Here is a 13,624-nt window from a genome sequence, read left to right on the forward strand (position 1 = left end):
CATTTTGGCCCCTCTCGCTTCTCGTTAGAAGACTCCCTCCCCCTTTTGCAGCTTTGTATTTGTAATTAGCTGACAATTGCGTTCTCGCATGCATTTCCTGCCGTCCGTATCCGATTTCGGGGCATTCGGGGTCTCCCTCTGCGCGCCAGCCCCTCGCGATTGCAGTCCCACATGTCTACGGCCTTAATGGTGATTTTAAGCGATACTTTCTCGCTCCCCCTGGAGAGACCCGCATCGGCCTTCGCTACCCTGAAATCGTTAAACGGAGCGCGTAGGAGATGGGCCGCGCCGCGCGAACAGCTGTGAAAATTGACTTTTCGGCGAAGCGTAAACGGCCCGCTTGCACCGTGATTCCGTCGACGGACGTCTTGTTCCCGCCGCGCGAACAGTCCCTGCGGTTACCCTGCGGACGAAACCCTCGGACTCCACCCGACACCACCCTTCTCGTCTTCGCGTCCGATCTCTTGCCCGCTACCGAGCCCTTAAGTATATTTGCTCGGGGTGGACGCACATAAACAACATTCGTGTTCCCCGCGTCGAATGTCCTCGGCCGACGGATATAAACTCAGGCTCTCCGCACTTCGGGTAAACGAGCTGGCTCTGCCAACTGTAGCGTGATCATTCTGAAATTTAAGTGTCCGTGACTAACTTTATAAAATCGTGAGGAAATTCTCTCTCAAAATTATTAAAATAGACGGCGACGCGAATGTAACGTTGGATATTAAACGTTATTTCATAAGTTATCATTATATAATGTAGTTATTAAGTAATAATGAGATAGCGAAATCATTTTGACGAGACCTTCCGAACCCTACGAGGAGCGATTATTAATCCTTCTCTCGCGTTAATTTCCCCGTTGTTCTCGTTGCAGACATCGCCATGGACTGGTCGGACCACGCGCTTTGGTGGCCAGAACGGAATCACTGGCTGACGAGAACACGCAGCACCCTGGACCAGTACGGCGTGGCGGCGGACGCGCTGCTGCATTTCACGCCGATGCACAAGACCCTGAGGGTGCAACTGCCGGACATGCGGTGCCTCGATTGCCGCGTCGACTTCTCCGTCAAGACGTTCAACGCGGTCATCAATTTGTGCAAGGAACTCGGTGAGTCGCGAACCCATTGACACCGTTTACGGAGTAACGGCGATGGAAGCGAGCGTGTGGCAGAGCGGAGTCAATCGACCCGGCGTGCCATCGTTAACGACGATTACCAGGAATGAGAGAAAGAATTCATTAAAATAAAGAAATCAAACCAGATAAAATAGAAAGTTAAAAAAAATACTCTAAAGTCTATTATGAAATCTGTAGACTTTAGAATATATTTTAATCTTTTTTATTCTCAAATTAATAAATTTCGTATGGCTCAAATGTGATAAACACAAATTTGAAGGAATAAAGGACCAAGAGCCGTGACAGAGTGTTAGCGTCTGAATATTTCATTCTAAATTTATTGCGAAAAAATATCACCTCAGCCAGGGTTTTTTTATTCTATTTTATCTGGTTTGATTTCTTTATTTTATTTATTTGATACTATAATACATCCGGTGACTGGCTGTCATTGTCCTAATATCTCATTGCTCTAATTTTTTAATATTGGAGCCTATTATATTGAGAGAAAGTCAGCCGATTGGAACTGTACATAGATAGAGGATGTTCATTGGAAAAATTTTGCGTCTCTTTTACACTCGGCGTTCCTCCGTCGTGGAGAGAATTCGCCTCGAGAAAAACCTCGAGGGATACTTTGTGTATACATTTCGACATAGTATTACGTAATCCGTTTTGCAACGGCAGCCTGGCCGCGTCTATGATTATCCTAATGGCTTTACGTCGTGACTTTTCGGTGGCGAGCCGATTGAGCGACAAATCTTCTCATATTACGAAATCGTTTGCCATACGTTTTCAGGCGCGTCGAGAGTTTATTTCACTTCGCCGCGAGTTTTGTGCACTTATTATCAACAGATAAACCGGCAAGGGTTCGTCGTGGCGGACGCATCGCGGCACCGAGGTGGATAAGCGTGCCAATGGTAATTAATATTGCACGCGGCAACGAAATAGAAGCGATAAGGTCGCCTTTGTCACGCGAAGGTCGCGTAAACCGTCGCGGCTGTCGATTTCGTCACCGCGGCTCGCTTTTTAATCAAGGAAGTGGGTTAACGCGATAATTCCACCGCGAGGATAAAGCTGACTCCCTGAGTAGGAGGAAGTACCGCTCGGAGATACGAGCTTATCGTTCTACTAATGACCTAAAAATGATTTTGCGGCACAACGTTGTCTGACAACAAGACGACGCGGCCGCTGATGTCTTACGGCCTGAGCAGACAGATCGTCGTGAGTGTTTACGATTCTGTCGTAAGACTTAAGTCGGTGCCGGAAATCAACGCACAGACAATTGCCGTAGACGTATGTCGCATTCATCGCAGAGCGACAGAAAGATTGTCGTGAGTGTTTACGATATCCTCAGGCCCTTCACTTTAGCTCGTCCCAAGCTCGCTACCGCGCTTTCGCACGTCTGACGGTGGTTCTGTTAAATGGGCATCGATATGAGATCAGTGTGTCATATTCATAAATAGACTCCAATCGCGTTGCACGCAATCTTCGTCCGTCAATTACTCCATTTCCTTGTATGAATATGGGGAATGAATGTCATGATTGTTTTCACCTCGCCTTTGGCTCCTCCCGCTGAAGCGAGAGATTCTCTTCCTATCTCCCTTTTCGATTGAACGGACTCGAGATTAATTAACGCGCATTTCCTCACGATCGTCGCCGCAGGCATTAGACACCCGGAGGAGCTCTCGTTCTGCAAGCCGCTCGAGCCGAATCACCTCAAGTACAATCTGAAGGATCTGCCGGTGAAGAAGAAAATCGAGAACCAGAAGAACGGGCACTGGAACGTGCCGGCCGACACGAATACCTTCATCCCAGCCAGCCAGAGTCCCAGGGGATCCACGGGAAGCTTAGATCAATCGAGCCCATTCATGTGCGCGCCGGTTACGCCTAACAACAGAAATCACAGCACGCCGATCAGCTCTCCCGTCTCGGTAAGCTCGGTCGTACAGGCAAGACCGTTCTTCACCCTTTCGTTTCCACTAGGTGGCCGTACGGCTATACATGTAGAATAAAAAATATTAACAAACTAAGCATGTGCACAAGTGGAACCCGATATTTCAACATTTACGGAAGTTTAGAGAGTTTGCGCACATGACCACAGACATTTTCTTAAAATTGTATTTTTCGACATGTTTCTGGAAACATTTTAAACCAATTGGCATTGAAAACTCGAAAACAATTTTTCTTACGAAAACAAAGCTTCCTCCACGAGGAAGCGAAAAATAAAATTTATGAAATACTGCTATCTGTGTACTTTCGTATATTTGCTTTATTAAACGTGTATTAATTCCTTTCAATCTTGTGTGGATGATGTGGAAGCCTTTAAACTTGTGCATATAACACGTACCTCTTGATAGAGATTTAACATACTTCAAATAGAGATTGTTATCTTTCATTTGTTGCCGTTCGATAAGAGTTATTATAAATATAATAAGAGCTTGCAAAATTCTCGACATAATCCGTAGACGTTTCCGAAACGACTTTGATGAATATCATATTATCATGTAATACGCGAACGTATGGAAAAATACTTCTTTTCTAGCTGTTAAAAATAATTTGAAAACTAAATGAATTTTACGGAGTGCACGATCGTGATATGATGAACGACAGATATTAGTTCCGTAATAATTGGACATATCTAATTATCGATTACAATTTGCAACGACCCCTTTATGTCACTGCGCACCTTGCAATCTTACGCTCGCAAATTTCCAGCATACCGGCACGTGGAAGAGGAACAACAACTCCTCCGGCTTCGGCAGCACCGGCTCCTTCAACGCGAACAACAGCACTATGAGCCTCGAGGCGTTGAACGGCGGGCTGACGGAGTCCCTGGCGCAGAGCCCGACGTCGATCTCGCCGGAGGTGCGGGTGAAGCTGATCAAGCCGAAGAGCCTGATCGAGAGGGCGAGAATGAACGTCGCCTGGCTGGACTCCTCCCTGTCGATCATGGAGCAGGGTATCCGCGAATTCGACACGCTCAGAATCAAGTTCAAATTCTACTCCTTCTACGACCTGAACCCGAAGACCGACGCGGTGCGCATCAACATGATTTACGAGCAAGCCAAGTGGCAACTGCTCGCGGAGGAGATCGACTGCACCGAGGAGGAGATGCTGATGTTCGCGGCTCTACAGGTACCCGTGCGACCACATTCCCGGCGGAAATGATCATTAACGCGTTGGCTGTCATTCGCGAATGCGTAGCCAAGCGACTTGCAACTTTTATCGAATAGCAGCAAGTTGATTGGCTACGCTTTTCTCGAAACTAGAACCTGGACCAAGTTCTAGCACCGTGAGCACAGGCCTTGGCATCTGCCATTAAAAAGTTTTAAGCGCTCGTAGAAAAGAAACGCTGTCTGATGTCAAATATTAAATGTCATGGACAGACCGGCGTGGCAAGAATCAATATGGAAATTCGCTTATAAATGTACGACAGATGCAAATGTACCGCGCAGGCGGATAGAGACATTAGAATAACATTCGTATCACGGTTTTCGACATTCCCTCCATTCTTTGCGACCACACGACTCACCGTACCGGTTCGTTCTCGCCCGTTCACGACATATTTACGCCGCTCCGTCGCGAGGGAGGAACCCCACGCGACGTATAATACATGCAAATAGCCGCGCGTCCTTGAACCGATTGCTCCGCCAGCCGGTGTTCCACCGTAGCCGCGATGCCGTCACGCGACAACACGACCAAGAAAAGATGCGATCGTTTCGCCTCGACCCACAAAATGTGTTTTGTACCTCTTGCACGCCTACTTTCCCCGTCCTCGCGACAAGCGTCGAACGGAGAGAGAAAAGGGGGGAAAAAATAGGAAATCTATACGGCGCCGATGTTACCTACGCTTCTCCGTTTCAGGTACAAGTGAATCTTCAGGCGAGCGTGCCGCAGCCCACGTACGACAGCAACGGAGCGACTTCCCCGGTCGAGGATGATATCGACGCGGCCTTGACGGATCTGCAGGTGACCCTGGAGGGCAGCAACATCAGCAACGGGCCCAGCGACATTACGCAGGTGCCCGAGCTCTGCGACGAGCTGCGTTTCTTCAAGCCGAAGCGGTTCACGTTGAAGGCCTTCAAGCGTTATTGGTTCACGTGCCGCGATCTCCAGCTCAGACTCTACAAGAGCAGGGAGGAGACGGGCGGCGCGGAGTCGCCGGTCTACGTGATCAATTTGCGCGGCTGCGAGGTCACGCCGGACGTACATCTGTCGCAAGGTCGCTACGGGATCAGACTGGAGGTACCCAGCGCCGAAGGCATGACCGAGATGTGGATACGATGCGACAACGTAAGCGGATTAACTCGCGTTAACGTGGCGAGTGATCGCCAGGCGGCAACATCATTGAATTAACAGTTCTTAAACGCGTATATATGTAACGCTTGTCACACGTTGCTGTTTGGCCACACGCCAGCACATATCGTTAATAGCACACACGTTGCGTCGGAAACAAAGTTGTCACGAGTGGCACCCAAGCTTCACGAAGTGACAAATTATATGTTAGGGCTGTTTCGATTTCCAGATACTCGCTTGAATCCGATCCCACCGCTATTCTTTATTATTCTAGGAACAGCAATACGCCAAGTGGATGGCCGCGTGCAGATTAGCGGCCAAAGGTCGTACCCTCGCCGACGCGTCCTACGAGAGCGAAGTCAACAGTATCGCAGCTTTCCTGCAGCTGCAGAGGCCCGCGCCCGCGCCGGCCATCAATCCGAGCGCGCTGGACATCGTACCGGAAGACTATGTCGCGCCTAGATTCGCCAAGAAGTTCAAGGGAAAGGTAACAAATCATTCGCATTCGATTAAGTAAGTGATCGAACCAACTAGTCACATTGATACCTCTTTTTCCCACACAGTTGGTTCAGAGGATCCTGGAAGCACACGCGAACGTTAAAGATCTGTCCCTCGTCGAGGCGAAGCTGAACTATATCAAGGCCTGGCAGTCCCTGCCGGAATACGGTATCTCACTTTTCATCGTGCGATTTACCGGCAAGAGCAAGGACGAGCTGCTAGGTATCGCGAATAACAGGTTAATGCGGATGGACCTTCACAGCGGCGATCATCTAAAGACTTGGAGGTATAATACTATGAAGGTACGTGTTCGTTTGCATATTTTCTCTGTCGTATCTTTTTGTAAACTTTTATTTGCAGACATCCCTAAACGCACTTTTTTACGGATATTTTTGGCGATCTTGAATTTATTTCTCCTTTACAAGAATATCTGTACTTCTTGATCATGGACGATTAAAAATAAAGGACTTTCCGAAAATTAAATTCTAGACCGATAAAATAAATATATCTTTAAAATTATTTTAAATAGACTACTCTGACAAAAATAATGTTAAAACTGAAAAAGTGACGAATCTCAGCCACAAATCCTTTGGAATTGACTGAATAATTTATAGTTCGAAGAAAACGCGCTTAGTAAAAAAATACATTTCTAGATATGAAAGATGAAAGTGTGCGATCTTGTCTCTTTCACAGGCGTGGAACGTTAACTGGGAAGTAAAGCACATGATGGTGCAATTCGAGGAAGAGAGTATCATTTTTGAATGTCAGTCAGCGGACTGCAAGGTTGTCCACGAATTCATAGGAGGCTACATCTTCCTATCAATGCGCTCGAAGGAGGCGAATCAAACGTTGAACGAGGAGATGTTCCACAAGCTGACCGGTGGATGGGTTTAATCCAGTACTGGCAAAGGGTGTATAAAACCGAAACGGGTTCTAACATATTCTGAGAAGCGATGATACGATGCGCTCCCACGCATTACCTGCGTCGCGCTCGTTGCGTGCCTGTTAAAGCACCGACTGTTTTTGCATGCTGGTTGACACTTGTAAAAATACTTAAATCTGGTCGTATTTATCATGTTTTAACATTGTATGCTGTAAATAGAATATCGTGGCCCTTCTACGCGCGAGCGGAAGAGTTTTAGTGACTACATTAATTTTTATTCGACAGGAGGCTACTTCAGAAAAATATTATACCGACATATTTGCCTTGTTTTTAAGGTCCTAATAATAATCGTTGACAATCGTCACAATTACGGTCTTCTTTCTACGAAAAAAATGATCTGTTTTACATTATTTACAACTGTTTTATAAATAAACGTCTGCGAAACTATTTTATAAAAATGGAAATATACAACAACACGGAATACTTTTATACGAAACTTTTTCTACTTGAAAGAATCTATCATTGAATACACAATACTGAATTTTGGGAACAAACATGTCAAACCCGCGCAAGCAAAAGCCTACGAAACATATCGCGGTACATTAGACAACAAAGAAATTTCGATAAGAAATTCTTGAAAAGAAAGTAAGCATAAAATCACTCGTGGTTTATATACTACGATTGCCCCGAAAGATTTAATCTGAAAATTATTTTCAATGCGCGATTTCTTTTTTATCGCACGAGAGACCAAATTCTTGTAATCCCCCCCTCTCATAATTGCATGTCAGTGTCCTCTTTAGTGTCACAAGGTGCTATACTAACCGAGCTCGACTTCACAACGCAAGAGATCGAATCGTGTAAATTATTTGTTATTTTAATGTAAATTAGACGTAGAAGAAATATATCACTTATACCGTTATATATTACATTCACAGGAGATACGCCGTTATATATGTAACCAAAAAAAAAGATTATAGTTTTGTATATTAATAGACAGTAACTGTATAATAAACTTATTAATGTATTCGACGGATTTTTTTAATCCCTATATTGTCGACAATGTACGATAGACAATTTGTAGGGGAAGAGTGAAAATTGATATTCGATGAAATTTCCGTCGTATTACTTCGAGTACGGGTGGTGTACATTGAATTGCAATATTATGGACTTTATTAGGCAACAATACGTTATCAACATCCGTGTAAGTTCGCATTGGTCGTGTAACCCAATGGGAAATTAAGAAAAAATATTAGTAAAGACAAGTGTAAATGTTTTCAAAAATAATTGACATTTTTGCAATTATGACATTTTTGACAGTTTCTTGTATGTTCAATTGTATAGCTCGTCGATGTGTCAATGAATTTCCTTCGCGAGTCTTCTTATCCCACGGTGATAGGCAACTGTGGATCTTTCCCCGAGGTATTTACAATCTTCGAGGACGGTTTATTCTGATTTTCCGAATTTTTGAATGCAGGTAATGCCCTCGATGCGACAGGTACGTTTCCGACTCCCGACCCGCCCAGACTACTGCCTCCACACATCTAATTGCGACAAATCGTTATGTCTCTTTAAAATAATCTTGATGCGGAACGATACAATTGTTCCTCGGATTTATTGTAAATAATGTGGCTAATTACGCGCTTAAGCTAATTTTTATATAGCAACCTCTGTAAAATTCTTTGTTTAGAAATTCTGATTATCTATCAACGAACATCTTTCATTGTGTTGATCAAGACTCCTGGTTCCTCACTGCAGGTATATTGGATTACAACAAAATTTTATCTACATTTCAAGACAAGGCATGCTGCTATTGAGATTAATGACTTATGAAAAATTCTTGTATATAATGTATAGAAAATATTTATATAATTTCTCGTTTCTATCATAATCCACCGCAGCTGGGAGACCAGGGACTTTGAATGTAACATTATAATTAATGTGGTTTGTCGTAACCGGTGTATGGCTCGGCGGCGCTGAGTGGACGAGTCTTCCGGCGAGGGAGCCCACTCTATCCTTCCTCGCTCTCACCCACTCGTGGCTCAGCACCCTCTCGAGCGTGAGTCTAAGAGTGATGTCGGGCTCGAGGATCTGCCGGACGATGTTCTTCGCCAGCGGGGACACGGTGTCGCGGACGCGGGACCTGAACACCCAGTTGCGCGACATCTGGTCCTTGAGAAGCTTCCGCAGATTCTCGTCGTCGAACGGCATCGTCCCGTTCAGCATGATGAAGAGGATGATGCCGAGGGACCACACGTCCGCCAATTTCGGATTGTACGGGGTGCCGGCGACAACCTCCGGCGCGGCGTAGGCCGCCGAGCCGCAGTACGTCTGGCTGAGGACCCGCCTGCCCTCGTGGTCCATGCAGAACCTGGCGAAACCGAAGTCCGCCAGTTTCACATTGAACTTCCGCGAGAGCAGTATGTTCTCGCACTTGAGGTCCCGGTGGGCGATGTTCTTGCTGTGCAGGTAGTGCAAGCCAGATGCCATCTGACGAAACCACAATCGCGACTGTTGTTCGGGCACCATGCCGTTGTTCTTCACGAAGTCCAGGAGATCGCCATTGTCGGCGTAGCGCATGAAGATGAAGACGCGCGGGCCGCGCTGCAGGATGCTGTGCACCTGCGCTCGACCGGTCGATGCGATTAGGGTTGCTGATGCGTTAACGGTGGAATTGGGCGAAACGTAATCAAATTGCAGATTACAATTACTATAATCGTATCGATCGCCCGCATAAAATATTTATTATAATAATAAAGTTTTAATACGATCCCCTTTCGCGTAGAAAACTTGAAATTACTTTCAATAGCCCATCTCGACCAGTTTTGAAAGGCGAGAGAGAGAGAGCTATACGAGTTAACGAGTTTCCACCGGAATCGTTCCTTCCTTATGAATTATAAAAGGAGAGGTGTTTTCCTGGATACTCTTACTTGAATGATATGCGGATTTTCTATCTTTGTTAGAATTTCTAGCTCGCGGGGAAAGAACTTGTCCAAGAAGTCGTTTGGCGCCTTCTCCTTGTCAAAGATCTTACAGGCGAGACGCATCTTCTTTGAGCTCGCTCCATCGATATAATCTGCCAGATGGACAGTCGCGTAAGAACCCTGAAAACGATAATCCCGCGTGTTACAGAACGCAGAATTTGTCGCGACACAGTCAATCAATAAAACCAATCAACGACATCAATGATTCTTCTAAAAGTCAAGAAACTAAAAATGAAGAGATAGCGATCTAGTTTAGAAGACGAGGGTTTCCGCCTCGTGGTTTTGTTCACGCAATGCATTCGCAATGGTGATAATGATTTTTTCATTTAATTTGCCATGGAGCCCGTAAATGAATACAAATTAAGAAGCAGTGCGGCCGTCGAAGTACGTCGTGGTGTAAACTGCGAGAACGGATGAAGAGGCAGGAAAACGTTAAAGCGTAGGAAAAAAGAACAGAGAGTGAACACTGAACAACCTGTCCGATCTTCTTGCCGATGAGATAGCCCCGCTGCTCGAGAGCGTTCACCTCCGAATTTCGGGGGCTGAGTCGCGTGGCCATGCCAATGATCCTTCATCGACCCCTCATCACTGACCCTTCCCCTGCCGAGAACGGGGGGCAGTCAGTCGAGTCCTCGGTCGTCTTCTCGTCCCGACGCGCGAGAGACGCTTGCAGGAATCGCCAGGAAATTTCTCTGTCACACTTTCCTTCGCGCAGACACGCGCCCGCGCTATTCCTCGGCCGGCAGTGGCAAGTTTCGTTGACGCGATTTCAGCGGTACACGAAGCATCACCGAGTACCACGACGGAATGATGCTCCTCGTTGCTACGTCGACGCTTCCGGCGACAGTGCGGATCCGTTCGGTCATTTGAGGCGGCTGCGAGCACTAGAATTTTGGACAAGCCCGGGACCAGCTTGTGCCTGGTGTGCGACGGGAGGAAGGTAAGGATCCGCGTCTCATTCGAGCGCAGCCATTGTATTTGGAAAAGTGAGAAACAATCAACGAGCGAGATCGATCGCGCGTGCGGATCTCGGATCGCTTCTCGCCGCGGAGTCGCGAGCCAATTTTCGGATGGCTAGTAGGCTAAGGTCCAGTTTCACAAACGTCGGTTAACTGTTAACCAGAGTTCAGTCATCTTCCTATCTTTCTCTATCTTGTTATCCAAGAAGAGACAGAGGATCAATTAACCATGGGTTAGCGGTTAAACGACGTTTGTGAAACTGGCCCTTAGAGTCAGTTTCCTCCTCAGAGATATATGGTAAACTTCGTCTAAGTGTATTATCTACTCCATTGCTTGATAATAGTTTTCTTAGACGATCTTTAAGTCTCGAAGATATTGATAATGTTACTTAATCATATTTTTCAATCTTTCATTTGTGATTTTATATTCGCGGACTAAGAGGAATAGAGGATATCTCGCTGACGTCGAAAAGAATAGAAGATTAAATTAAATGGACAATGATGCTGGAGCAGATAACGAATGAACGAGAATAAATATAAAAACAAATTTATAACTTTTTTTTATAGAATTGAACATATAATATATGCATATGTATACTGTTGAACGAAAGTTTACGCATGAAATTAAACAAGTATAATTATATAATTATTAAAGATTAAAGAAAACAAAAAACAGATCTACACTTATAACTTTGAAGTGGCAAATGTTATATTTTACTCACGTACAAAACTCACAGTAAAATTTCTTCAAACGTATTATACATGTATGAACCAGCTTTTACGGATGCGTTAGTAGCTACGGCCGAAAAGTGTATAAAACTTGGGCTTGTTTTTGCAACTGGGGTGAATACATTTCAACTTGTCGAGTGGCTTCGTTAATTTTGGCTGCTCAAATGGTATACACAGACTCTTGGCGCCCATGCTTAATTCTCCGCTGTCCGTGCTTTCTCTGTAATTAGTCATAAAACATTTAAATTGAGTAAGAAAGAAAAACCGCCGGTCAATATCATATTTGTATATATTTCCCTTTCAAAATTAAAGAAAACTTTAGATATCTCTTTAACAAATTTAAACATATCTAATTTTTTATATACAAACGGAGGTCTTACCTTGTACTGTCTTCTTTAATTTTATCCTCACACGCCGGTTCTCCGCAGAAAGGTGACAACAATAAATTCTTCTCATTGAGCTCGGGGTTGAATCTACTCCAATTGTCCACCTGTTTAATATGCTCCTTTAAATTGGCCCTTGCTCTATAAACACACAGATTGAAGTTGCGTATCATCAGCCATATTGCGTTATCAAGAATGTTAACGATCACAAAAATTTAAGTAATGTTTACTTGGATAGCAATGCGTCTTGCACCTGGCACATCATTTCATTTACCGCACTAACTATTTCATTCTGGCTGACAACTACTCGCTGGAAGTTATCCCTTCGTACGAGTGTTATTTGCCTCTTTTCCATATCTCTCGGACCGTATTCGATTCTTATTGGCACACCCTTCAGCTCCCAGTGGTTAAATTTCCATCCAGGTGATCGACTAATTCTAAAATCACTCTGCACTCTTACTTTCTGTTTTTTCAATATTTCGACGAACTGATCGCATTGTTTTAGAAGTTCCTTCTTGTTTGACGCAGACATGCTTGCGACTATCCCACAAGGAATCACAATGACTTGTACAGGCGCTACTTGTGGGGGTAACACTAAACCTTGATCATCTCCGTGCACCTAAATTAATTGTATATTTATTACAAAATATATAGCAATATGTTGTATATCATTTATATATGATGATAATCGTAATAACCATTATCATGACTCCAATCGTTCGTGTAGTTAATCCCCATGAATTTTGATAAACAAACGTCTTTTCATCTCCATCCGCGATACCTTCTACCTGGATGTTAAACATCTTCGAGAAGTTTTGTCCCAGATGGTGGCTAGTCGCTCCCTGTATCGCGCGACCGTTGATTGAAATAAACGCCTCGACGGTGGTGGTATAATCGCCACCCGCGAACTTCTCCTTTTCAGTCTTGCGACCTTTGATAACGGGCACCGCTAGCAATTCCTCATAAACTTTAGCGTACATGTTTAAAATGGTCAGCACTTCCTCCTCCGCTTCCTCCTTCGTGGCAAACGCGCTATGACCCTCCTGCCATAAAAATTCTCTCGTGCGTAGGAAAGGTTTGGGATCTTTAAATTCCCATCTCTGCAAACAAAAGCGGGGTAATTGGAGCGGAGTGGAATTAAAGTAGAATAAAAAAAAGCCGATAATAGATAACATTTACCACAACGTTGTTCCATTGATTGAGCTTGAGCGGTAACTCGGTGTCCGACCTCAGCCATTTGGCATAAGCCGGATACATGACAGTCTCCGAGGTAGGTCGTATAGCTATGGGCTCCGCCAAATTAGTTTCGCCGTATCTTGTCACCCACGCGACTTCCGGCGCAAAGTCCGCTACGTGCGCCTTCTCCTTTTCCAACACATTACGAGTAACGAAGATCGGGAAGTAGCATTCTTCAACACCGAGATCCGTTATGTATTCGTCAATGTATTTCTTTACTATCTTCCAGATCCCGAAACTCCACGGACGGAGAATGTAGCATCCCGACACATCATAATATTCAATCATCCCGCTCTTCGTGATAACTTGCGAGTACCAATCGACGAAGTTCTCCTCCTTCTTCGCTTCCAGTCCTAATCTCGTTCCAGTTTTGCTTGTATCTGCGTCCTTACTGTCCGCATTTTTCGCAACGTCTTTCTCCGACGACTTTCCGGGCTTAGGAGAAGTTTGCTTTTCCTTTTTCGGTGCTGCCTCCGAGTTCCCGGGCTTCCAATCCTGACCAGTTGCATTTTTATAGTCACTTTTCAAGCTTAAAAGGACTTTCACTTCTT

General features: G+C 44.9%; 3 protein-coding genes across 3 annotated transcripts in view; 1 reads left to right on the forward strand and 2 right to left on the reverse strand.

The window, feature by feature from the left end:
- The window catches only part of LOC105570211 (unc-112-related protein-like), a 50,614-nt gene extending 42,805 nt beyond the window's left edge, over positions 1–7,809 (forward strand). The window contains exons 2-8 of the mRNA XM_012027250.1: positions 872–1,105; positions 2,771–3,039; positions 3,824–4,243; positions 4,973–5,401; positions 5,679–5,891; positions 5,968–6,204; positions 6,596–7,809. Coding sequence (XP_011882640.1) covers positions 872–1,105; positions 2,771–3,039; positions 3,824–4,243; positions 4,973–5,401; positions 5,679–5,891; positions 5,968–6,204; positions 6,596–6,796 — 2,003 coding nt within the window. The 3' untranslated portion in view covers positions 6,797–7,809. The remainder of the gene's footprint in view (positions 1–871; positions 1,106–2,770; positions 3,040–3,823; positions 4,244–4,972; positions 5,402–5,678; positions 5,892–5,967; positions 6,205–6,595) is intronic.
- A 79-nt stretch (positions 7,810–7,888) lies between these two features.
- On the reverse strand, positions 7,889–10,842 carry LOC105570349 (testis-specific serine/threonine-protein kinase 1). Its single transcript, XM_012027478.1, has 4 exons — positions 10,242–10,842; positions 9,713–9,886; positions 8,628–9,404; positions 7,889–8,326 (listed from the first exon to the last, which is right to left on the reverse strand). Exons 1-4 carry the CDS (start codon positions 10,323–10,325, stop codon positions 8,165–8,167), a joined length of 1,197 nt encoding a protein of 398 aa, XP_011882868.1. The 5' UTR covers positions 10,326–10,842; the 3' UTR covers positions 7,889–8,164.
- Positions 10,843–11,412: 570 nt separating this feature from the next.
- Positions 11,413–13,624, reverse strand: part of LOC105570350 (bifunctional glutamate/proline--tRNA ligase) — an 8,448-nt gene continuing 6,236 nt past the window's right edge. Inside the window, exons 10-14 of the mRNA XM_012027479.1 lie at positions 13,017–13,621; positions 12,536–12,937; positions 12,068–12,456; positions 11,835–11,978; positions 11,413–11,674 (exon numbers count right to left, since the gene is read on the reverse strand). Of these exons, the coding sequence (XP_011882869.1) occupies positions 11,515–11,674; positions 11,835–11,978; positions 12,068–12,456; positions 12,536–12,937; positions 13,017–13,621 (1,700 nt within the window). The 3' untranslated portion in view covers positions 11,413–11,514. The remainder of the gene's footprint in view (positions 11,675–11,834; positions 11,979–12,067; positions 12,457–12,535; positions 12,938–13,016; positions 13,622–13,624) is intronic.

Source organism: Vollenhovia emeryi, unplaced genomic scaffold, assembly GCF_000949405.1.
Source record: "Vollenhovia emeryi isolate VEMERY1.0 unplaced genomic scaffold, V.emery_V1.0 DF939121.1, whole genome shotgun sequence".
Lineage (NCBI taxonomy): Eukaryota > Metazoa > Arthropoda > Insecta > Hymenoptera > Formicidae > Vollenhovia > Vollenhovia emeryi.

Coding starts and splice junctions, on each gene's coding strand:
- LOC105570349 (XM_012027478.1), bottom strand. CDS start 10,325: ATGGCCACGCGACTCAGCCCCCGAAATTCGGAGGTGAACGCTCTCGAG. Junction 9,887..10,241: donor TCGGCAAGAAGATCGGACAG/GTTGTTCAGTGT, acceptor TATCGTTTTCAG/GGTTCTTACGCGACTGTCCA. Junction 8,327..8,627: donor AATATTTTCTATACATTATA/TACAAGAATTTT, acceptor TGTCGCAATTAG/ATGTGTGGAGGCAGTAGTCT.